Here is a 26,622-nt window from a genome sequence, read left to right on the forward strand (position 1 = left end):
ATGACTGAGCCACCTAGGCGCCATACATTTTACTTTAGATAGATTGTGTATGATAGGACAAAGGAGTGTAATGCTACCAGATAGCATAAGTATAGGATTTTAATTTGCTGAGAAATCTATCTGCTTTAGAGGTGTATAAATGATGAGAATTGCTTCCTTTGGGTGATAACAGAATCTGAAATTTGAGAGTATTAAACAACTCAAGCAAAGAATTGATCAACGAGCTGAAACTTGGAAATAGTCTATAAAGATTTTCTAGCCGGGCTCCTGAGTGGCTCAAATAATTAGGTGTCTGCCTTCATTTCAGCTCAGGTCACTATCTCCAGGTCCTGGGACTCCCCACCTCCCCCCCCCAGTTGGGCTTCCTGCTCAGCAGGGAGTTTGCCTTTCCCCCAGTTCGTGCTCTCTCTCTCTCAAATGAATAAATAAAATCTTTAAAAAAGTATTTTCTAGCATTGGTAAATAATTGAGTGTGCATAATATCTGGACATTAGGCCTGGACACAGTGGATTTTTACTTCCTTAGGAGAGAACAACTGTGCTAAAAATCAGTATAAGGAAGGAGATAATAGTTTGGAGAGGAGAGACTTTAGGTTGTACTGCTGATTCTGTTCTCTTGAGTTTACTGTCTCTTCAACAGTTTACTTACCTGTGAAATGAAAAAGTTTTGAGAACAATGAAATCTAAGATTCCCATGCCCAATTCTGTGAATGGACCATGGTGGAGCAGAGGGAGTGCCTTAAAGAAATAAGCAGTTCATTCGGTTAAAGAAGTACCACTTGAATGGAGTGTTGCAGAAACTACCAAAGAGCCCTTTAACTGTATCAGCAGTTTATGGGATAACTGAGGAGCATAAACATTAGATTTGTCCAAAAGAATGTTGTTGATGACTCTCAAAATAATCAGTTTGGGTACTGTGATGACCAGGGAAAATAAGGAATCCATATATGTGGTGAAGTAATAAATTCTATGGGTCACCTTATTATGATGGAGAGCAATTCCAATTAAGTTTTTTTTTCTCAAGATTGAGGATACTTGTCAAATTTGCAGAAAGAGGTGAGGTAGGTATTTTTATAAACTTTCTCATTTTAGAGATGTATGTAAACTCACGTTCAGTTGTTGTGTCAAGTATTACAGAAAATTAGAGGCTTACTGATAACAATTGTCTGCCAAATTCCTTAGGTGACATACTTTTAAAATACTTTTCTCTTAAGGATTTATTTTAGTTTAGTTTTAAAAACATTTTTTAAGAATCAAAATTATTTGCATATTTTAGATGAACTTGAAGAAATGTTGAATCCAATGGGAACTGTTCAAACAAATCCATATACTGAAAATGCAACAGCTTTGCATATCAAATTCCCAGAGAATAAAAAACAACCTTATTATTATCCGCCCTTCGATAAGGTAAGCTCATTATTTAAAGGACCACTATGCATGAAAATCACTGAATCATTAGTTCTTGGCTCTGCATGTTTATGGTTTAAGCTTTACATGTTTGTTTCTCTTCTAAACATCACATACATTGGCAGCTTGATTCAGTGGAAAGACCACTGAGCCTGGAGCCAACTAAACTTGTATTTAATCTTGGCTTTATCACTGACCAGGTGAGACATAATATCTCTGGAGGTCAGATTTCTCATTTATAAAATGAGGAAGTCATAATTGTTCTCTGAGGTTCTTTTGAATTTAAAACTGCTGTAAATGCATTCGTATAAGTCTGAGCATGTGAAATATACATTGAAGCTTGCCCAGCATGTTAGTTTAGGGATTAAAGACATAGTCACTGCTGTGTTAGAATTGGTATTCAAAGAACAAATGATTTATGTTGAATGTTACTATTAGTAGACTTCCTAAGGTAGTGTTATTTGTGTAGAATCTATAGCAAGGACTTCCATTTCTAAACACATTTCTTTAGTATACAAACTGCTTATCTTGGGTATTGGGGGTATCTGGTGGAGTTGAAAATGGGGCTTTGCTAATTTACATTCTGAGAGCTAAGCTGTCATATGTTTTATCTTAAGGTTTGGCATCTTTGTTTCAGGTATGATTGATGCGATTTTTATGAGAAAATCTTGGAACAAATTCTCAGATAGTAACAAGTTTATTTCCTTAAATCTGTGTGAGAATAAGCTTCCTTTAAACATTGATATTATACTGAATAATATTCAAGTTAATCCACCTTTAAACTTATTTGTATCTTAAAATTCAGCATTACCAGACCTGTATAGATTTTTAAAGTAATATGTAAATTAAATTTGTTACCTAATGTTTCTTCTTTAGTCTCATTTTAATTGAATTTTATCCACATATGATTTATCAGTAATATACAGCCAAATTAAATTTTGTGGTTAGTACAGTAGAAATCCCAAATATGTCAAGAACCGTATACCTTAGTGTTGAGTAGGAAAAGGTACATTTTGAACCATCTGTTGCATTCATGCCATGGCTTTATTTCCTTAGGATAGCAATTTAATCAGAAGGCATAGCTACTTGTGATCCATTTTATACTCCAAGCTATGACTATTTTTGTGTTCACTTATAGTATGTGTTCAGCAATCAGTTATAGTTTCTTTTGGATCAAATGAGGTGCTTTTTGAAGCATTTTTACAAATAGAATATCAATGCAAATACAAGTAGTTTAGAAGTCCAGTTCTTTAAAATGTTTTATTTCAGCATTGCTTAAGTCACTAAACTTACCTTTTGCCTTTGTAATCTCTTAGAGAGTCTGTCTTTGAAGATCAATTTGGGATAGAGGATTTGTCTTTAAATATGTATAAATATATTTATACTTACTGGGTTTTTTAAAATTGTATAATTTATATGTGATCATTTAAAAAATCAAATAATACAGATAGAAAAAGTGAAAGTTCCCTGTATTCTTTTTATTTAATTTAATGATTTTTGTTGTGATCACTTGTGTATATTTTGCTTTTCAAGACAATTTTATGGTTATTGATAATTTTACTAATTTTAATAACTCATTTTGTCATCATAACAACCATACGAAATAGAATAGGAGTTATCACTATACATTTGAGGATACAGTTAAATTATTCGTTTAGGATTATGTACTTCAGTAACTGGATATAAATCTTCAGATTCTTTTTTTTTTTTTTTTAAGATTTTATTTATTTATTTGAGAGAGAGAGAATGAGAGAGAGAGCACGAGAGGGAAGAGGGTCAGAGGGAGAAGCAGACTCCCTGCTCAGCAGGGAGCCCGATGTGGGACTCGATCCCGGGACTCCAGGATCATGACCTGAGCCGAAGGCAGTTGCTTAACCCACTGAGCCACCCAGGCGCCCTAAATCTTCAGATTCTTTAACCACTGATTTTCCCATCTTTTCAAGAATCAGAGCCCGTTTTGAACTTAATGAATTCAAAAGATATTTTTAGACTATCTCTTGATATTCTACTTTTGTTAATTTAGAAAAACCAATGACAAATGACAAAAACTTATTTAGTAACTCTTACATACCTTTGCATTTTCTTAATCAGAAAATATTTACCTGTATTTAGAATTCTTTCACATACCAAAGGAAAATTCTTTCACATACATGTTGAAGCCTTTGCTTGTTTTATCTACAGACAATGCTAGTGCACCCTAGGAGTTACAGTCCCTTATAATAATACCATTGACTCTCAGTTGTCAGGAGTTTGAAGATTGGGATCACCACATAATACCATTTTGCATTTAAATTCATGTTTACATTATAAAGCATAGAAATGCCAGACCCTATATTGTTTCTTGTAGTCTAAGTACAGTTGTAATCATTTACAATTAAAATTTTATGAATACGAGTGCCAAAATTTAATTAAAAAAATTTTTTTTAACAGATAATCGAGAAGGCAGCTGAGATTGCAAGCAGTGACAGTGCTAATGTATCAGTAAGTATCAAGGTTTTAAAATGGTCCTTATTATAACATTGTGCTCATTTTTAGTTACCTTCATCTGATTTATGCTGATGACTTACAGATGACTATACTCTTATGCAAGAATAGCCTGTGAGTGTATATGACTATGTACATACTAATGTTTTGTTGAATGTCAGCTGTTTGTAGGTGGTCTGTGTTCAATGGTAAATCCTTTTCTGATATGAGCACAGGTTTAGCAACTAATCTTTTTTTTTAAAATTTAATTAATTTATTTTTTAAAGTAGGCTTCACGCCCAATATGGGGCTTAAACTCAACAAACTGTGAGATCAAGAGTTGCATGTGCTACTGACTGACCCCCAGTAGCTAGTCTTTAAGAGATGCTATGGCACGTCCTCATAGATAAACAATACTGTTCTTGTGAATATTATTCAGTTGAATGAAGAGTTTGTAATTTTCTTTTTTCTTTTTTTTTTTTTTAAAGATTTTTATTTATTTATTTGAGAGAGAGAGAATGAGAGACAGAGAGCATGAGAGGGAGGAGGGTCAGAGGGAGAAGCAGACTCCCCGCTGAGCAGGGAGCCCGATGCGGGACTCGATCCCGGGACTCCAGGATCATGACCTGAGCCGAAGGCAGTCGCTTAACCAACTGAGCCACCCAGGCGCCCAGAGTTTGTAATTTTCTTTATTTTTCACATGTAACAGCAGATATAATCAGGCCAGGATTTACAGTGTTGGGGAACCAGGTTTCTTCCATCTTGGTGCTCTGTCATGTTAACATGTAGTTTCTATCTAGTGCTTCAGCTTCTCATAGTATTATGGTCCAGCCAGCAGGAACAGGAAAAGCAAGAGTAGAGGCCACACCTATTCTTTTTGAGGATATCATTAATATGCCTCATTGCTGCTCACATCTTATTAGCCAGGAATTAGTCACATGGCCATACTTTACAAGTGAGGCTGGGAAATATAGTCTTTAGTTGGCCAGGCATGTGCTTGACTAAGAGTAAGAGATTCTAGTTAATAAAGGAAGAGCAGAAAGAATACTGAGGGACAAACAGCAGTCTCTGCCATACACACTATGCCTGTCATTTCTACCCAGAGCTCTTGGGTGATCAGGTGCATTGTCAGCACTAATGTTGTGAAAAGAATCTTTTTTTTATTACCAGTAGGTCTCAGTAGTAAGCATAAAATATTCAGTAAACCATGTTGTAAACAGATTTGCTGCCATCAGGCTTTGTTGTTCCATATATAGAACATAGGCAGAATAGATTTAGCATAATTCTTAAGTGTCCTAGGATTTTGGAAGGGTCATTGAGCACTGGCTTCACCTTAAAGTCACCAGCTATATTAGCCCCCCAGAAGAGAGTCAGTCTGTCCTTTGAAGCCAGGCATTGACTTCTGCTCTTTAGCTTTGAAAGTCATAGCATTCTCTTCTAATATAAAGCTATTTCGTCTACATTTAAAAGCTGTTGTTTATTGTAGCCACCTTCATTATGATCTTAGCTAGATGTTCTGGGCAACCTCCTGCAGCTTTTATGTTATGGAGATAGCTTCTTTCCTTAAACCTCTTAAACCAACCTCTGTTAGCTTCAAACTTCTTCTGCAGCTTCCTCACCTCTTCCAGTCTTCATGGAATTCAAGAGAGTTATGGCCTTGTTTGTATTAGGCTTTGGCTTAAGGGAATGGTGTGGCTGGTTTGATCTTTTATCTAGACCACAAACACTTTCTCCATATCAGCAATAAGTCTGTTTTGCTTTCCTGTTATTAATGTGTTCACTGGAGTAGCACTTTTAATTTCCTTCAAGAACTTTTCCTCTGCATTCACCACGTGGCTAATTTTTTGGCACACAAGGCCTAGCTTTTGCCTGTCTTGGCTTTCAACATGCCTTCTTACTAAGCTGTATCATTTCCAGCTTTTGATTTAAAGTGTGAGACATGCAACTCTTCCATTCACTCTAACACTTAGAAGCCATTGTAGGGTTATTAATTGGCTTAATGTCAATATTGTGTCTTAGAGAATGAGGAAGCCCTAGGAGAGGGAGAGAGATGGGAACAGCTGGTTGGTGGAGCAGTCAGAATAGACACAACATTTATTGATTAAGTTCGCCATTTTCTGTGATATGGTTCGTGGCACCCCAAAAGAACGAACGGTAATAACAGCAAAGATCACTGACCACCGATCACCATGACAAATACAGTAATAATGAGAAAGTTTGAAATATTGAGAGAATTACCAAAATGAGACATAGAGACAGTGAGCAAATGCTGTTGGAAGAATGGCACTGATAGACTTGCTTGATGCACGGTTGCCACAAACCTTCAATTTGTAAAGAGTACAGCACAGTATCTGTGAAGTATAATAAAATAAGCCTGTACTAAAACAGATAATTACAGTTTTAGGTTTCAGAGACAGTAGTTATATAAGGATATCTTCATTCTAATTCCTCCTTTTGTTACCCTTTATTAGTCTTTATATTGATCCCCAAATATCAGAAGGGTAATTGGTAACTGAATTTTTACTATTTCTCTTATGCTTTACTACCACCTTACCTAAATCAGAAGGTTTCCTTCTTATGAGGATGCAGTATTCTGGCCCAAGTTTGATGTGCCTTTTTTTAAAATGGGGGCATAGTACAATTAATAAATTGTGAAACCGAAAATTGAAGTTATTCCTGTAATTGCCATCTACTTTTTATCCTCCAAGATAACTGTGTCAGCAGTTTAGCTTATAGGTACTAATCCTAATGCAATGTATGTATTTACATACCTTTATGTATAAATATATCCTTTTTTTTTAATGAGATCTTTATAGTTTCTCCCTTTTCAATTTAATGCATTTTGTGCATGTTGGCTCTTTCAGAGGTCCTCTTCTCTCTTTTTATTTATTTATTTATTTTAAAAAGATGTATTTATTTTAGAGAATGGGAGAGAGTAAGAGTGCAAGCAGAGGGAGAGGCAGTGGGAGAGGAAGAGAAATCCTCAAGCAGTCTCCCAGTGAGTGCAGAGCTCCTACCCAGGGCTTGATCCCAGGACCCTGATATCATGACCTGAGCCAAAATCAAGAGTCAGACGCTTAACTGACTGAGCCACCCAGGCACTCCCACGCGTCTCTCTTTAAAGCTTTTTCAACATTCTGTGGCATTATTAGCAGCTATTAGTTATTAAACATACATACTTCTGGTTTTTTTGCTTACTTCCCATTATTCTTTTTTTTTTTTTAAGATTTTATTTATTTATTTGACAGAGAGAGACACAGCGAGAGAGGGAACACGAGCAGGGGGAGTGGGAGAGGGAGAAGCAGGCTTCCTGTGGAGCAGGGAGCCCGATGCGGGGCTCGATCCTAGGACCCTGGGATCATGACCTGAGCTGAAGGCAGATGCCTAATGACTGAGCCACCCAGGCGCCCCAACTTCCCATTATTCTTTACTAAAACAGTGTTGTAAGGAATATTTTATAGATCTTTAAACATGTATTTTATGGTTTAAAAATTTTTTAAAAATTTATTTATTTATTTATTTATTTATTTAAGTAGGCTCTGTGTCCAACTTGGGGCTTGAACTCACAACCCTGAGACCAAGAGTCACATGCTCCACTGACTGAACCGGCCAGGTGCCCCTACGTACATGTATTTTATAGGATGGATTCTTAGAAGTGAAATTATTAGATCAAAAGTATCCCTTTTTTTAAAAATAAGAATTCTGCCAAATTGCGTACCTTAAAATACCTTAAAATTTAAAACCCTAGCCACACTGTGGAAGAGTTAGTATCATTTTGCATATCTGCCAGCCCTTTTAATATTTTTTAACCCTTTTAGTATTTTAATTAATTGGACAAAAAAAATGGTGTCACACTACTTTAACTTTCATTTTTTAAAAGATTTTATTTATTTGTCAGAGAGAGCACAAGCAGGGGGAGCGGCAGGCAGAGGGAGAAGCAGGCTCCCCACTGAGCAAGGAGCCCGATGCTGGACTCGAACTAATGCTGCTATGAACATGAATATACAAGTATCTTTTTAAGACTCTGTTTTCAATTCTTTGGATATATACCCAGAAGTGGAATTGCTGAATCATATTGTAGTTCTCTTTTTAATTTTTTTAAGGAACTGCTATACTGTTTTCCACCATAGCTGTACCATTTTACATTCCCACCAGCTACAAAAGCAATGTTTTTCACATCCTTGCCATCACTTTTGTGTTTTTTGATAGTAGCCATCCTAATAGGTGTTGGTATTTTTTAAAATAGATGTTTGCCAAGGATCTTGGGTCTGTAGAATAGGAAAAATGTGATCCTTGTGAATTATGATTATAGAATTGGCAGCTTTTATCTTCTTATCTAGTGGTTCTCAACCTGAGGCTAATTTGCCCTCTATGGGCCATTTGGCATTATCTAGAGGTTTTCTTGGTTGTCATAACTCAAGGGGTGGGGGTGTTCCTGGCATCTAGTGGGTAGAGTTCAGGGGTCTACTAAATTTCTACAATGTACAGGACCATCCTCCTACAACAAAATACTAATAGCACTGAGGTTTAGAAACCCTGCTCTAGGGGCGCCTGGGTGGCTCAGTTGGTTGGGCGACTGCCTTCAGCTCAGGTCATGATCCTGGAGTCCCGGGATCGAGTCCCGCATTGGGCTCCCTGCTCGGCAGGGAGTCTGCTTCTCCCTCTGACCCTCCTCCCTCTCATGCTCTCTGTCTGTCATTCTCTCTCTCTCAAATAAATAAATAAAATCTTAAAAAAAAAAAAAAAACCCTGCTCTAATCTAAAACATCTGTGTTATAATTTTATCTTCTTTTCTTACTGTGGAAACTCAGGCATAAAATTTTATTGGTTAGCTTTGGAGAGTGCAGATGTGATGACTCAAGCCATTAGTTCACAAGTCCTAGAAATCTACCTAGGAAGTTTTCTTAGAAGAATGATTTGGAGTTTTTAAAGTCCTCAATTTTAGGGAAGGAAATACCAAACATTTAAAAAATTTTTTTCGACTTAACTGAAAATTTGCAGGAAGTATACAGAGAATTCCCATATAGCCTTCCTTCAGCTTCCCCAACTGTTAACATTTTGGCACATTTGTTTTTGTTTTGTTTTGTTTAAGATTTTAGTTATTCATTTGACAGAGCACAAGCAGGGGGAGCGGCAGGTAGAGGGAGAGGGAGAAGCAGACTCCCCACTGAGCAGGGAGCCTGATATGGGGCTAGATCTCAGGACCCCTGGATTATGCCTGAGCTGAGGGCAGATGCTTAACTGACTGAGCTGCCCAGGCACCCCAGCCAATATATATTAATAAATGTTTATTAAAACAAGTGGGTGAAAGTTTGATGTGAAACAGGATGGTTAGTCTCAAAATAGGCCCACAAGATACTTCTTGTTAACTTTATACCAGAAAAACCTAGTAGGCTATCCTAATCAAGTGATAAAAATGAACATCAATAGTGATAGGAGAAATTAACATTATTTGCCTCCTGATAAAATACAGTAAGAGGAACACTCCACCACTTCAGTGTATTCATTCTAAAAATACATAGCTGGAATCTGATTATGACAAAACATTAGGCAAATACATACTGAGTAATATTCTACAAAGTAATTGACCTGTATTCCTAGAAAATGTCAGAGTCAGTGAAGGTAAGGAAAGACTGAGGTACTGTTTTAGAATGAAGAAAACTAATGATAAATGACAACAAAATGCAACAATTAACCTGGGTTGGATCCTGGACCTCTAACAAACATTTAGAAAATTGGAAAAATCGAATGGATTGTGTGAATTATACAGTAGAACTGTATCAGTATTATTTTCCCTATTTTTATGAACAGATTCTGGTTAAGTATGAGAATGTCCTTGTTTTTAGGAGATACACACTGAAGAATTAAGGAGTAGAAGGGAATTTTTTTTTTTTTTAAGATTTTATTTATTTATTTGAGAGAGAGAAAGAGAGAGAGCATGAGATGGGGGAGGGTCAAAGGGAGAAGCAGACTCCCTGCTGTGCAGGGAGCCGGATGTGGGACTCGATCCTGGGACTCCAGGATCATGACCTGAGCCGAAGGCAGTCGCTTAACCAACTGAGCCACCCAGGCACCCTAAAAGGGAATATTGTATGCCACTTAATATCATATATTAAGAGTCCTGATTCCATATGCGAAAAGTATTTAGAATCCAAGATTTGGGCACTGTATATGCCCATTGGTATTGCCATGCAATTGTATCTAGGCCTTTTCGTAAAACAGCTAGGTAACATGTATATGTGTATTTACATATATTTGAGCATATATAAGCACAGAAATATATTGCTTTATCTATTAAAAATCATGAGCTCTTGGGGCACCTGGGTGGCTCAGATGGTTAAGCATCTGCCTTCGGCTCAGGTCATGATCCCAGGGTTCTGGGATCGAGTCCCGCATGGGGTTCCCTGCTAGGCGGGAAGCCTGCTTCTCCCTCTGCGTCTCTCTCTCTCTCTCTCTCTCACTCTCATGAATAAATAAATAAAAAACAAAAACAAAAAACAAAATCATGAGCTCTTATCAATGTCTGTGTGTGTGTGTGTGTTTAAAATAAGATTTTATGCTTTTGTGTTCTCTCTGTCAAATAAATAAATAAAATCTTTAAAAAAAAATATCACCGATGAGTTTTCCAGCCTTTCATCCCCCTCCCCTGATGCCAACCACCACATCCCCCATTTAGAAGAGGAAAGAACCACAGTTAATTTTTTTTTTTAAAGATTATATTATTTGAGAGAGAGAATGAGAGAGAGCACATGAGAGGGGGGAGGGTTAGAGGGAGAAGCAGACTCCCTGCTGAGCAGGGGGCCCGAAGCGGGTCTCAATCCTGGGACTCCAGGATCGTGACCTGAGCCGAAGGCAGTCGCTTAACCAACTGAGCCACCCAGGCGCCCGAACCACAGTCATTTTTTGACGTGCTTATTGCAAAGTATATTTGCTTTGTTTTATTTTAGTTAATAATCACTATTACATCATAATATGTGTGTGATTTTGAAAAATATAAACATAAAAATAGAGAATATGAGTGGTAGTCTTCATTACTTTCTACCATTATTTTAGTTCAAGCATTTGAACAGGTGTATAAATTCACCATTTACCCTGTGCAGTCTAAGTTTTCATTACTGATTATTTGGGGTTTGCAAAAGAATGTAAGATTCTATGTTTTCTTTGGGCTTACTGCCACATTTCTGGTAGTTGTTTATTTTTACCTTGGCTTTACTCAGTGCTGTGCTTTTCATAGCTCAGTAAATAATCATAGTATAATTATACAGCTAACTCCCTGCTCTCCCCTCTTAGTTTACTCCCAGGTCTTCAGGATATTTACTTACAGTAGGTCTGTAGAGTCTAATTTTGATTCACCAAATTACAGTAGGTTTGCTAGCTTTTTGCAATATTTAACTTAACAGCAGTCTATTTTTCTGACATGAACAATTTAGACTCTGTGTTGTTTGCAGTAACAGGTTTCATTTTAAGATGTGTAAGTGTAGGTGTAAGTGTAGGAGTTGGATCTTCAAATTCCGATGACTTGTGATGGTAACATTTCAGAGAAACCAGTCAAGCCTGTAAAATAAAGCATACTCTAAAGGTTGAGGATCTGAATATAAAACCACTGTAATCATACATAGTCTTTGTGTGTGTGTGTGTGTGTGTGTATGTTTAAAATAAGATTTTATTTTTTAAAGAGCAGTTTTAGGATCACAACAAAATTGGGAGGAAGGTACAGAGATTTCCCATTTATCTCTTTCCCTTCACATGCATATCCCTTTCCCATTATCAACATCACTCACCAAGAACACACCTACACTGACACATCGTAATCACCTAAAGTCCGTAGTTTACCTTGGGTTTCATTCTTGGTGTTGTGCGTTTTGTGGGTTTGGACAAATGTATAATGATAACGTATTTATTTATCATATCATACAGAGTATTTTTACTGTCCTGCAAATCCTCTGTGCTCTGCCTGTTGGTTCCCCCACTCTACCCCTGGCAACCACTGATCTTTTTATTTTCTTCATAGTTTGACCTTTTCCAGATGTTGTATAATTTAGAATCATACAGTATGTAGTCTTTTTCAATCTGGCTTCTTTTCCCTTAGTAGTATGCTTTTAAGGTTCCTCCATGTCTTTGTGGCATGAAAGCTCATTTCCTTTTAGTGATAAATAATATTCCATTGTCTGTATGTATTACAGCTTATCCATTTACCCACTGAATGACATCTTGGTTTTTCCAAGTTTTGACAGTTTTGAATAAAACTGCTGTAAACATCTGTGTGCAGATTTTTTTTTTTTTTAAAGATTTTATTTATTTATTCATGAGAGACAGACAGAGGCAGAGGGAGAAGCAGGCTCCCCGCAGAGCAGGGAGCCCGATGCGGGACTCGATGCCAGGACCCTGGGATCATGACCTGAGCCGAAGGCAGACGCTTAACCGACTGAGCCACCCAGGTGTCCCTGTGTGCAGGTTTTTTGTGGGCATAAGTTTTCACCTCCTTTTGGTAAATACCAAGAAGCGTGATTACTGGATTGTATGGTAAGAGTATGTTTAGTTTGTAAGAAACTGCCAAACTGTCTTCCTAAGTGGTTGTAGCATTTTACATTCCCACTACCGGTGAATAAGAGTTGTTCCACATCCTTGACGGCATTCGATGTTGTCAGTGTTCTGGATTTTGGCCATTCTAATAGATGTGTGGTCTTACCTCATTTTTTTAAATTTGCATTTCCCTGACGAGTCTGCATCTTATTTGGTGAGGTGTCTATTCAGGTCTTTGAGTCGTATTTTAGTTTGATGGTTTATTTTCTAATAGTTGAGTTTTAAAGTTCTTTGTGTATTTTGGATGACAGTCCTTTATCAGATAAGTCTTATTGCAGATATTTTCTCCTAGTCTGTAGCTTGTCTTTTCATTCTCTTGACAGTGTCTTTCACAGAGGAGTTAATTTAATTTTATTTTATTTTATTTTTTTAAAGATTTTTTATTTATCTGAGAGAGAGAATGGGAGACAGAGAGCATGAGAGGAGGAGGGTCAGAGGGAGAAGCAGACTCCCCGCTGAGCAGGGAGCCCGATGCAGGACTCGATCCCGGGACTCCAGGATCATGACCTGAGCCGAAGGCAGTTGCTTAACCAACTGAGCCACCCAGGCGCCCCAGGAGTTAATTTTAAATGTAGTGAAGTCTAATTTATCAATTCTTTTATTGATGGATCATGCATTTGGTGTTATATGTAAAAAGTCATTGCCAAAGATAACCCCAGGTCATCTAGGTTTTCTGCTATGTTATCTTCTAGGAGTTTTATAGTTTCTGTATTTCACATTTATTTTTACTAAGTTGGGTAGTGTCAGTCCTTCAGCTTTTTCTTCTTCAATATTGTGTTGGCTGTTCTGGGTATTTTGCCTCTCTGTGTAACTTTAGAATCAATTTGTCAATACCTACAAAATTTTGATTGGGTTTGCACTGAATCTGTTGATTACATTAGAAGAGCTGACATTTGGACAGTATTGAATCTTCCTATTTGTGAACATGAAATACCTATTTAGTTATTTGATTTCTTTTATCAGAGATCTGTAATTTTCATTATATAGATTTTGTACATATTTTGTTAGTTTTATACCTAGGTTTTCATATTTTTGGGTGCTAATGTAAGTGGTATTAGATTTTTAATTTCAAATACCACTTGTTTATTGCTGATATATGGGAAGGCAGTTTACTTTTGTTTCCTAAACTTGTGTCCTACAATCTTGCTTTAATTATGCATTGGTTCCAATATTTTTGTTGATTCTTTCAGATTTTCTACATAGACAATTATGTCTATGTAGATAATCATAATCCCCATTCTTTTGTACATATGTATTATTTTGAATCTCATGACTTTAGAAAATTAGTATGACTATTTTATTTTTTTTAAGATTTTATTTATTTATTTGACAGAGATAGCTAGAGAGGGAACACAAGCAGGGGGAGTGGGATAGGGAGCAGCAGGCTTCCTGCTGAGCAGGGAGCATGACCCCGGGGCTCGATCCCAGGACCCTGGATCATGACCCGAGCCGAAGGCTGAACGACTGAGCCACCCAGGTGCCGCTAGTATGACTATTTTAATGCTTAAATGAAATTCCAGTTAAAAACATAAAGTACAAAATTACATAATAATAGAATATAATAGAATATAAATTTTTACAGAATCTTGTCAGATAATTCTGGAGAGATTTTTTTTCCCTAAGATTTATTTATTATAGAGAGTGAATGCACAAGAGAGCATGTGAGCCGTGGGGGTGGGGCAGAGAGAGAAGGAGAGAGAATCTCAAGCAGACTCTGCACAGAGTAGGAGCCCAACACAAGGCTTCATCTCATGACCCTGAGCCGAAACCAGGAGTCCAACCTTCAACTGACTAAGCCACCCAGGTGCCCCTGTTTTATTTTTTGTTTGTTTGTTTTTTATATGTATTTTGGCCTAAATGGTATAGTTCTACTTTAAGTATGGGGAAATGAATCTCTTTCTTTCAGTGTTACTACAATTCAGAGTCTGGATCCAAAAAATAGTTTGGGCCATGTTCATTATTTTAGGCTATTCTTGTACAGATTGGGAAAGAAAATGGGATAACAGTATTTGTGTCATGTTTAGTTTTATCCAGGATTCGATTCTTAATCTAAATGGTTTTGATGCCTCTGAGCCAACAAGACACTTATACTTTTTTTTTTTTTTAAACTTCGTATGTTTGGGGATGCCTGAGTGGCTCAGTCAGTTAAGCGTCTGCCTTTGGCTCAGTCATGATCCCAGGGTCCTGGGATCAAGTTCGGCATCATGCTCCTTGCTCAGTGGGAGTCTGCTTCTCCCTCTGCCTGCCTCTTCCCCCTGCTTCTGCTCTTTCTCTGTCTCTGACAAATAAATAAAATCTTAAAAAAAAAAAAACAAACTTTGTATGTTTGGTTTGTCTTTGTTGATTTGTTTGTTTATAGAAATTGAAAATTAAAATGGAAGGATAGAAAGAAATTCAGTTTAAAGAATAAAGGACTTTTAAATCCACATTGCAATTCTGCCACCTAGTGTTTGCATATGGATTTTTAAAGAAACAGGAAGGGGAAACCCCCTTTTTAGAACTGTTTGAGAATACTTTCATCCTTAGCTTACAAATTTAATATGCTATCAACCTATAAAAAGGGCATCCATCTTTATTAATCTTTTTAAGGAATTAGATCTTTAGTATCTTATCTTAAAGATTATAAATTGTTTATAAATTCATTGTATATAAATTTGCTATGGGTTTGCCAGTGATGTTCGTAGAATTAAATTATGTAATGAATGAATAATTTTACTTTCTTAGAGTCGAGGTGGAAAAAAGTTTCTTGCTGTACTGAAAGAAATCTTGGACAGGGATCCCTTGTCTCAGTTGTGTGAGAATGAAATGGATCTTATTTGGACTTTGCGACAAGATTGCAGAGAGAATTTCCCACAGTCACTACCAAAATTACTGCTGTCAATCAAGTGGAATAAACTTGAGGATGTTGCTCAGGTAACAAAACATAATTTTTGTAATTATTTTTAGGAGTATATATTATTTTGTTGATTTCATGTAAATTGTCCTTTCTTATATAGGGATATTTCCATAGGTTGGATAATTTTCTATGGGAGAAATTTTCAGGTTTTTAGACTCATACATATTCCAAATGATAGATTAGAAAGTTTAAGATTTTAAATCCCAGATTCTAGACAGGTTTTCTATATCTTTCACTAAGAACAATTAAAACATTACTTTTGGTGTAATCATCTATAATTACTGCCTGCATGTAGTAGGTTCTGGATTATTTCAATAAACAGTTTGATCGGTGAGCTCCAAAGTTTTAATCTTAAAATGACTTTAATGTTTGCATTGACTGTTCTAAAATGAATATATATTGTTTGAGAAGCTAATATTTTAGAGCATAAACCTTTTAGATCGGTTTTTAACATTCATTTTAGTTGGGCAGTGTTGGTGAATGTTTGCCTTTAGACAGAATAAAGACAGGAAAAAAAAGTTCCAAAAAAGCCACCAAATTTTAGATCCTTGATTTAATTTTCGGAATCCTGTCAAAAAGCACTGGCATTTATTAAATTCAGTTGGTTATCAATGCTCTACAGAAAGATCCTTGAAATGGTTTTTTAATCAGAATGAATACATTTGGTATATTAACCTAATTTGTTCACCTTACTTATTTGAATTCAGCTGATATTTTTATTTTATTTTATTTTTTTTTAAAGATTTTATTTATTTATTCATGAGAGACAGAGAGAGAGAGAGAGAAGCAGAGGGAGAAGCAGGCTCCCAAGGAGCAGGGAGCCCGATGTGGGACTCAATCCCAGGACTCTGGGATCATGACCTGAGCCAAAGGCAGATGCTTAACCGTCTGAGCCACCCAGGCGCCCAAATTCAGCTGATATTTTTAAAAGTTTTCTGGGCTTAGCAAATCTCTAATGACGTTTTAAAAATTGTTTTTTAATTTTAATTCCAGTATAGTTAACATACAGTGTTAAATTAGTTTCAGGTGTAAAATTTATAATGACTTTTTAAAATTTTCAAGAAATGCTTTTAATCATAGACATTTAAAATTTTTTTGATTTTATTATTTTACTTCTCTGAGTTTAGAAAGGACTTGTTTTGAATTTATTTCTAGTATTTAATAATTGTTTGAATCATGTTATATAATTACAATGTGTCTCATTTAAACTGTTTATACAGTTAGACCATATGAACATTACTTACTCTGAAAAGGAACTATTTCTGTATAGATTTTAGTTGTTTTGTCATAGTTATCTTCTAACCACTTGTTTATTTAAATTCAAGGTTAGTTTTCTATGAACTGCCGTAATGGTGGAATATCAGCCTTTTTTATTTGGCATGTTTGCCTGCTTCTGATGGATAGTGTCCAGTTCTAACTGCTTATCCAAGAAATGCATATATTATTACTTTGTATAGAATTAGAAGAAATTTCTTGCTGTACTCTTTTTTTTTTTTAAGATTTTATTTATTTATTTGACAGAGACACAGTGAGAGAGGGAAAACAAGCAGGGAGAGTGGGAGAGGGAGAAGCAGACTTCCCGCGGATTACGGAGCTGAATGTGGGGCTCGATCCCAGGACCCTGGGATCATGACCTGAGCCGAAGGCAGACACTTGACGACTGAGCCACCCAGGCACCCCTTCTTGCTGTACTCTTAAAAGATATCTGCGAGAGAGGTTTCTTCTGTCAGCTGTCAGAAAACAGAATGAGGGGTGTCTGAGTGGTTCAGGTGGTTAGCCACCAACTCTTGGTTTTGGCTCAGGTCATGATCTCATGGGTCATGAGATCCACCAGGGCTTCAGCCTCCATGCTAAGTGAGGAGTGGGCTTGAAGAGCCTCTCCCTCTGCCCCTCCCCCCACTAGCATGCATGCCTGTGCTCTCTCTCTCAAATCTTAAAAAAAAAAAAGAACCAGTTTTCCCTTAATATTTCTTTCCTTTTTAAAAAACATTTATTTCTTTATTTTAGAGAGAGAGAGTGTGTGCAAGTAGGGGGTCGAAGGGGAGAGAGAGAATCCTAAGGGCAGAGCCCAATGCTGGGCTGGATCCCAGGACCCTGCGATCGTGACCTGAGCCAAAATCAAGAGCCAGCACTTAACTGGCTGAGCCACTCAGGTGCCCCTGATATTTCTTTATTTGAACCCTGGGGATAGAAATTTTTACATTTTGGAATTTAGCACACTTATCTCATTTCCAAGAGGTAACCTAAAGCATTGTTTTCAAATATAACCTGACATCCTCCATTTTGATAGAAGAAAGCCAATCCTAATCCTCTTTTTCAGTTGTTTGGAGAAAAAAAGTTTTTGTAATAGAAAGTAATGTGTTTTTTTCTCCTGACTCTGTCCCATTGCCAGTTACAGTGAATGGGTACAAAAGAATGAATATAAACTGTATTTTTAATAAATTGACTACCTTAAGAAGTAGAGAGCCAGAAGTGTGGTGTAAAGTTTGTTTTCTGATTCTAGAGGCATAAGCAAGCCATGGGTGAAAATCCTATAGAGGCCTTCCCCCTGCCCCCACCCCAAGGGAAAAAAAAGAGGAGTAGTCCTCCGTTAATCCACAGGAAAATATTCTGTTGGCATAATGTGGAAGTGGTTTCAATACTCTTTGCAGAAGGCAGGTAATTAGCACTGCTTTCTTTATTTATATGGCTGAGTCAGATTTCTCTTCCCTATTCGCTTCCATAGCTTCCCCCAAACTAAAGTAGTAAGTTTTGATATTTTATTTAGTTTTACATTTACATAATTAATTCTTTAATAATTGTAAATAAACTTACCAAAGGTAACTTCCAATAGTAGGGCTGTTTTTAACTCACGACATAGTTTAAACTATTGTTTCAGACCTTCAGGAAATGGTCCCCCTAATTCCTCTATCCATAATGGGGATTTCTGGTCCATTAGGACTTTGGGCAAAGTGGGGAGGGAGTCCCATGAGTGATGAAAAGTGGTATTGAGGTAGGTGTTTCTTATCTTTAAACCAGTATTTGTCAAACTTTTTTCATTGTTACACTTGTCAAGAGCCCCCCCACCCCGTTTTTTAAGATTTTGCTTATTTATTTGAGAGAGAGCATGCATGTGAGAGTGGCGGGGAGGGGCAGGGAGAGGGAGAAACAGACTCTCCACTGAGCAGGGAGCCAGATACGATACGGGGTTGGCTTGCAGGACCCTGGGATCATGACCTGAGCCACAGACAGACGCTTAACCGACTGAGCCACCCAGTTGCCCCCGTTAGGATCCTGTTTAGACATTTTTTCCCCTAATAGCCCCGTCCCCATGATATTTTGATACCGCAAGTATGTATGTATCTTTTTATGTACTGTATGTATATATGTGCTGGATACATAAAAAGAGCAAGTATAAAGTTTATTCTTTTTATTTATGTAAGTTTAAGAATAATTAAATATTTAAGGTAAAAGTTAAACTAACATTTTACTATATCTGAATAAGAATTATGTAAATTGTAATATCAAATTTCATAAGTATGTTAGTTTATGAAAACATAGTAATAATAGCAGTGTAATCAAATTTTTAAAAGTTATTCAGAAGTGTTTTTTCTGCAATGTAAAATAATAGAAAAATTAATTTCTCAAAAAGTATCTTTAGTGAGGTTAAATTTGCTTGATATGAGAAAATACCTTTTAACTTAGCTTCTAGGTATTCAAGTATTATTGACCTATTTTGGCACTTGACATAATTAATGAAAGGGGTTGAATAATTAGTAGAATTAAAATAATAAAATATAAATGGTTTTTATTTAGTTCACAAACCCCAACTCTCACATAAAAGCTTAAATGACAAACGACAAGGCAGCTAGACAGCAGATACTCTTAGGCCACTTCTTTCAGTATGACTGTGAGATCGGCAGTCTATTGAGAGAAGTCCTCCAGTTGCTGCCGTCTCTTCGCCATATTTTTGTAACTCTATTCTTGCATACGTTTTGTGTGTCTTCTTTGGATTCCAGGTGCTACTTATATGCTACTTATGTGATACCCAATATCACATAGATACTATTGATAATAAGGAATAAGATTTTGTCAGATAGGTTTGGACTTTGGAGGGGCCACAAATCATAATTATCAAAAACTTTTTCTCTCTCTTCCATAACCACTTTTCTTCTCATTTAACCATCCCTGATACGAATACATGCTATAAACATAATTAACCTTGAGGAGGAAGGGACTCTTGCCAGGAACAACCCTGATGAGTCTCACAGTGCTCTGATGGGGTCAGATAAGAGTTCTTTCTAGATTGGGCTCTCTGGAACTAGGGTTTCCAAAGATGTGGCCATGTCTACTCGAATCCACCCTCCACCTGCAGTTCCAACTCATCCCCATGGAGGGATTCTTTTTTATTCTGTCTAGATCATTTCTAAGTGGCATCTGTAAATAGGAGACCGGCTGTTTTTACTTTGTTTATAGAAAATTATTTCTTTTTAGTCACTTATTATGATTTAAAGGGTTTAAACTTGTTATGGTCGATAAAAACATTCTATTAAGTGGTAGATATCCTTAAAAATATTAAGAACTAGAAGTAAGCTCCCTCAAAATAATTTTATGTTGAGTTATTAATGAAGTTTTTGTATGTAAATGGCCTGTCATTAGCTTGAGCATGTACTTATATTTGCACTTTGAATTTTACCTTTAAGTATTTCTTGATCATTTCTTTCTTCCTTCCTTTGAAAAATTATTTAATGGCTAATGATTGTAGAATCATGTATTCAGTGTATCATTCTCTTCCCAGGTAAGTACTTCATAGCTTTTTAAACTTGCTTATTTATAAATACTTCAACAAAGACAGTCTGTATTAATCCATGTTAACAGGAGTGGAGTTTTGAGGCCTCAGTAATTGCACGTATGCTTTTCCTTTCTTTTGACCCATCTCTGCTCCTATGTGTCAAGGAAAAATAGATTATTTTTCTCCCCTATAATTTCTGAACCAGTTTTAATTTTTCAACAGCTTCAGGCGCTACTTCAGATTTGGCCTAAACTGCCCCCCCGGGAGGCCTTAGAGCTTCTAGATTTCAACTATCCAGATCAGTACGTGCGAGAATATGCTGTGGACTGCCTGCGACAGATGAGGTATTCTGCAGGTGGCTTTCTTGGGGGAAAGGAATAACATGGGGGTAGGTAGAGAAGGTGATGTCTGCTTGAATGTCTCATAAGAAAGGAAAGAGCTAGGAATTATTCAGAGTTTAAAGCATTTTTTTTTCTCTGTCCCTTCTGATCATCTCCTTCTCTCCCTCTCTCCCTCCTCTTTCATGTTTACTCTATATTATAAAAACCAAAAACACACTGGGTCAGGAGGTACCCAAGATCACCCTTGATTAGAATTCACAGGACTCCGCATATACTCATACTTCTGGCTGTGATTTATTATAGCAAAAGGAGACAGTGTAGAATTGGCAGAAGAAAAAGATTCATGGAGCAAAGTCTGGAGGAAACCATACAGGAGCTTCTAAGAGTTCTTTGCTAGTGGAATCACAGTGAATATACTTAATTCCCCTAGCGACAAGTTATGACAACATGTCTAAAATATTGTCTACTGGGGAAGCTCCTTAGAGACATGGCAGCCAGGATTTTTATTGGGGGCCTAACACAAAAGCAAAATTCTAGACTCCCAGAAAAATGGGTATTGAGCATAAACCATATTGTTTGTAAGAATAATTTATGCACACAGAGCTACTCTTATCTGTTAGGTGGTGGGAAGCCTTCTGAAATCTGTTTCCAGATGCCAGCCAAAAGGGCCAGTGTTGTAAACAGGCTTTTTTTTTTTAAAGGATAAGGTTCAGGACTGCTGCTATATGTTAACTCTTTTCTGTCCACCACTCAGAATTAAGAAATGTTAATATTTTGTCACTTTTTAAAAATACTTTTAAGCAAATAACATTACAGCTAAAGGCGAAGTCCTCATAGTTTCTTAACCTACTCCTGATTACTTTTACTTCCCAAAGACAATCATTATCATGAATTAGGCATGTATCCTTCTATACCACATTTTTCTGTTTATACTCCCATTTTTGTAACTAGAAAAATATAGAGTAACATTGTACATTTAAAAATTACACTAATATGTCTTACCATATGTATTATTTTAAATCTTGCTTTTTAAAAATTCAACATAGGTTTTTGAGGTCCTTCTCTCCCATTGCATATAAATATAGTTTATTCCTTTCACTACTGTGAAATATTCTGTTGTAGGGATATATCTTATTTACTCCATTTCCTTATTGAGGAACATTTTTGGTTTTTTCCAGACTTCCCTGTTATAAACAGTTCTGCAGTGAGCGTGCTTGTACATGTGTAAAAATCTATGAGCTTTATTTGAGGAAATGTCATTATTGAGACAGTCTCAGACAATGGGCATTTTCAGGTTTATCCAGAAAAGTCTCAAAAATGAATATTATACTGTACGGTTATTTGAAAAAGAAAAGTTCTCAGAAAATTATGGACACTGTTATCCCTTTTCTTCTTTTTAAAAGTCATACATGTTTCAAGTCATGCAATGTCCAAAAGAAATTACACAAACTCTTCCACAGTTGTTATTTTAGGGGACTGAAGTTCAAAGTGTAAGGAAAGAGGAAGCCTCCTTCTGTTTCAATACTTCCTTTCTGTCTTTTACACCATTTATAGGTTTTTATAAAGGGCAAAGATTTTACAATAAACTTAAAATTGTTGAATAGTGTTAAAAAATGAAGCTCCCAGTTGCTTCTTAGTTTCCCTAAGTTTCCATTGGAGACCTGAGGGGAAGGGGCTACCTGGCCCCATTTGGGCTGAGCCAAGTGTTTTTCTTAAATGTATTAATCCCCAGAAGGAGATTGCTGTGATCTCCATGTTCCATTTGGTAATTCTGGTGCTTTTTCCTGTGATAAATTTTCTGCTTATGAGGTTTTTCCTTTGATATAGTGCCCTAAGTTTCAGTCCCGGATCTGCATTAGATTACTTTCTTAACCATTTATTGCCCAAGGCTATAGCAAGTAGAGGACTTGGGATTCATATCTAACCTGACCTCTGGAATTGCCTCTGATGAGAGTGTGTTTACATGTGAATGGTTTGGAGATGGATACAAAATAGAGAACCACTAACCTTAATTAATTCAGTTCATTTAATTACAGCATTATGTTGTATTAATTCAAATTGCTAAATTACTGATAGAATTTTTATTTTAAAAAAACTGGTTGACTGAGTATATCACTTTTCCAGCATGATCAGAAGTCAGTATTAAAGTACCTGATTTTATTGTAACTCTGGGCTAATTGTAAATACAGTCATTAATCATATCAACCTAGATAATTTAATTAAAATGCCCCATATATCTGTTCTTTGCTCCTTTCCTTTCCATTCCCCCTCCTGCCCACAGGAAATCCTGAGCTTTTCTTGTGTTATTTTAACAGTGGAATAGTGAATATAAGCATGCAACAAGCCTGACCCCAGCGAACTGTTGTGTTTCAGTAAGTTAGTATTTGATAGTTTGATAGGAAGGGATCTTTTTCTGGCACTGGTTGTTGAGTGACGTACTCTGTCTTTTGTTTCTTTTAGTGATGAAGAACTCTCTCAATATCTTTTACAACTGGTGCAAGTTTTAAAATATGAGCCTTTTCTTGATTGTGCCCTCTCTAGATTCCTATTAGAAAGAGCACTGGCTAATCGCAGGATAGGACAGTTTCTATTTTGGCATCTTAGGTAAGTCTTTTATATTTTTTAATTTGAGTCCACCTTGTGCTTTTGTAAATATAAATCAGCATAATACAGGACATTTAGTATACTGGTCAGCTGCTTCAGTTGTTTCTGAGCCATCTGTAACATTTACACTCTTCTTGGTGTCTTCTCTTATTTCTTGATACCCAACTCTTAATTTTCAGGATTTGGCAAAGTAATTCAGATAAGTGTCCCACCAAGCTTCCTTGATTTTTAACTGAAGCAAATAATTAATGTATTGCTATTTTCTAGTCAGGTTTACTTATTGTGTACTTACAATGTGTTTGCGCTAAAACCAGACTTACTGATTCCTTCCAAAAGGCTTTGGGTAGTAATATCATCATTGCTACTAATAGCTAGAGGTTTTAAAGTTTTCCTATAAGAACAGCAACATTATTTGCAGCTTCTATATTAGGTCATTTTCAGAAATACATGAGTCTTACTTCACCAAGTTTATATAGGAGTAAATCAAGAAGGATAACTAAAGTTCTTTTGTCCTAGGAAAATTGTTGATTCCTCATTTCTGACTCTCTACTCAGACATTTTTGTAGTTTTTTTTTTTTTTTAAGATTTTATTTATTTATTTGACAGAGAGAGAGACAGCGAGAGAGGGAACACAAACAGGGGAAGTTGGAGAGGGAGAAGCAGGCTTCCCACCGAGCAGGGAGACCAGTGTGGGCTCAATCCCTGCACTCTGGGATCATGACCTGAGCTGAAGGCAGACGCTTAATGACTGAGCCACCCAGGCGCCCCCCTTTTTTTTTTGTCGTTTTCATCTGGACTTCATAGTATTGAAACTAATGATTGTCAGAAAAATATGACTTTCCTCCATTTTTGCTAAAGTTCTTAAGGAAAATAAGTGCTCTATATTATTTTTATGTTAATTTGGAGGGTTACATTTCTGAATCTTGACTTACTAATTCATAGAAGTTTTTCCTTTCTTATTTTTAACTTGTCAGTAGTCTTCTCATGCAGTTCAGTCTTCCTATTTTTAAGTCCTTTAGGGAATAACAAAACAAGGTGTTCCTTCCTTTTTCAAACATGTACAGCATTCTTTAAGTGAGAAAAAATTGTATAGAAGCGAATTGAGGGATTAGTCAATTGTGTGATGTGAGTCAGATCTTTGTGTTTCACTTTATTATCATTTAATTGGCAGTGTTACCATTTCAACTACAAAAAGTAAGGTGAGATGTGAAAATTTTGGATTTTTTTGAATAAAAAAATTAATGAATTACAAAACTACACGTTTTTGAACTGTGGTGGTTAGACTTGAGAAGTTGACCATCCCACTAATAATTGTGAACAAGATGATGTGTTCTGTTTTTTGATGGCATCAGAAGTTTATTTCATAATAGAATATGAAGTCAATATTTTTTTTTTAAGATTTTATTTATTTATTTGACACAGAGAGACAGCGAGAGAGGGAACATAAGCAGGGGGAGTGGGAGAGGAGGAAGCAGGTTTCCCGTGGAGCAGGGAGCCCGATGTGGGGCTCGATCCCAGGACCCTGGGATTATGACCTGAGCCAAAGGCAGATACTTAACGACTGAGCCACCCAAGTGCCCCATGAAGTCAATATTTTTATTTGGTGATCTGAAGTGTTTTATAAGCAACCCATCTTAATATTATTTATTAACTTATTTGTAGGTCAGAAGTGCATATTCCTGCTGTCTCAGTACAATTTGGTGTCATCCTTGAAGCCTACTGCCGGGGAAGCGTAGGGCACATGAAAGTGCTTTCCAAGCAGGTATCAGGTTTTTTTAATCTTCATGTTAAGTTTGCCACATGGTTTTTAATAAATTGGATCATATGCTCTTTCTCACATTACATTATTTCATAGCTGTTTCAGTAACTAAATTAATACATTTTTAAATTATAATTTAAGTCAAGAAATGACGTGTCAACAAACTTAGCAGAACATTGAGTGCCCCCCCCCCACAAAATTATGGATTCCTCCTAGTATCTATATTAATAACATGGTTTACATTTTAATAGGAAATGCTTATTTAGACATGCTTAACAATGTGTTTGATGGTGATGATGACAAAGGTCATGAAATTTTTAGACCCTGTTTTTTCATGTCCCTGAGTTACTCTTTGCAGTTAGTACTTAGTATTTATGTTTCATATATTCTGCCATATGTTTTAGTTTGAGATATTTTGACACCTAAGTCCATAGCTGTTATAGGATCTAGAATTCAGACTCCTCAAGCTGCTTTTTCAAACTATATATATATATATATATATATATATATATATATATATACCTGCAGTCCCTTATCTTTTTTCCAGGCCTTCATTTTCTTAATCATTGCAGGTGATGAGATATAGTGATATTGATAGGTCAGATGTTAAATGCTTATATGCCAGGAATCATACTACATGTCTTAAGTATATTATTTTACTCTTCTAATAATGTGCCACAGTAGTTGCCAGTACTGTCTGGATTTGATGAGGGGGAAAACAAAGGCTCCAAGAGATTAAGTAGCTTGCCTAAAAACCACAACTAAGTGACAGGAATAAGTTTTAGTTAAGTCTGTCCAACTATAAAACTAAATTTTTTTTTTTTTTTTAATCATACTGGGAGTTTTCACACTTTTAGCACCACAACTCTCTTTTATAAATCAAAACTTAAACACAGATCCAATATATAAAATAGACAGCAATGTCATTTTATCAGTATAAATGTGTTTTGAAGCTAAAATAAAATAAAAGCCATTAAACAGAAGCATGAAACTCTTTTACTGAATACAGAATTCCAAAATCCGGGACTATTATTGTCAGTTGTAGTCTCAGTATTATTTCTCTTGTTTTGGAGATAATCCTGATTTATACAGCTAAGTAATTGCAAATAGTAATGGTTTTTTAATAGCTTGCTTGCAAGTGAGAAGCATAACCGTGGCCCATGCTTGATTTGCTGGTAGGTCATTGGTCCCCTGAAGGTTGTGATGAGAACATGTCTGCCATCAAAATAAAACAACCCTTTATTCTAGCTTCTTCATGCCAGAACCTTCATTGACAGATAGCAACAATATGCTCTTGTTCTTTAACAGTAATTTTTCTTGAATTGAGTATCCTCTAAATAAACAAAAGAAGGTTTTCTTAATGGTTTAATATACAGTTACTCAGAACTTACTATATACCAGGGTTTGTGTTAGGTACTGGTAATATGAAATGAATATAGTTATGTTATCAAGGAATTTATATTCCATAGAGAAGGTGTACAAATCAGTGATTGTTATGATAGAAGTGTTGGTATGGGAATATTATGGAAGCACAAAAGAGAGATATGTAACCAAACTTAAGACATTAGGGAAGAGTTCACAGTGGAGGAGACACTTGGAGGTTTTGATGGTGTAGTTGGTGTTAGTTCAATGAAGAGTGTGTTAGTGTTTTACAGAGAAACAACCAATAAGGGGTGTATGTGTTTGTGTATGTGTATGGTTGATCCTTGAACAACATAAATTTGAATAACCCGAGTCCACTTATACACTTACTTTTTTTGGTATAGTAGAGTACTGTAAATGTATTTTCTCTTCCTATG

General features: G+C 36.2%; 1 protein-coding gene across 4 annotated transcripts in view; it reads left to right on the top strand.

Moving 5' to 3' along the window:
* The window catches only part of PIK3CB (phosphatidylinositol-4,5-bisphosphate 3-kinase catalytic subunit beta), a 201,697-nt gene that overhangs the window by 130,138 nt on the left and 44,937 nt on the right, over positions 1-26,622 (top strand). For all 4 annotated transcript variants that reach the window (XM_044920373.1, XM_044920370.1, XM_044920377.1 and 1 more), the window contains 6 exons: positions 1,276-1,406; positions 3,837-3,887; positions 15,177-15,365; positions 20,342-20,463; positions 22,921-23,064; positions 24,727-24,826. In XM_044920373.1, the coding sequence (XP_044776308.1) occupies positions 1,276-1,406; positions 3,837-3,887; positions 15,177-15,365; positions 20,342-20,463; positions 22,921-23,064; positions 24,727-24,826 (737 nt within the window). The remainder of the gene's footprint in view (positions 1-1,275; positions 1,407-3,836; positions 3,888-15,176; positions 15,366-20,341; positions 20,464-22,920; positions 23,065-24,726; positions 24,827-26,622) is intronic.

The sequence above is a fragment of the Neomonachus schauinslandi genome, chromosome 1 (assembly GCF_002201575.2).
Source record: "Neomonachus schauinslandi chromosome 1, ASM220157v2, whole genome shotgun sequence".
NCBI classification, from domain to species: domain Eukaryota; kingdom Metazoa; phylum Chordata; class Mammalia; order Carnivora; family Phocidae; genus Neomonachus; species Neomonachus schauinslandi.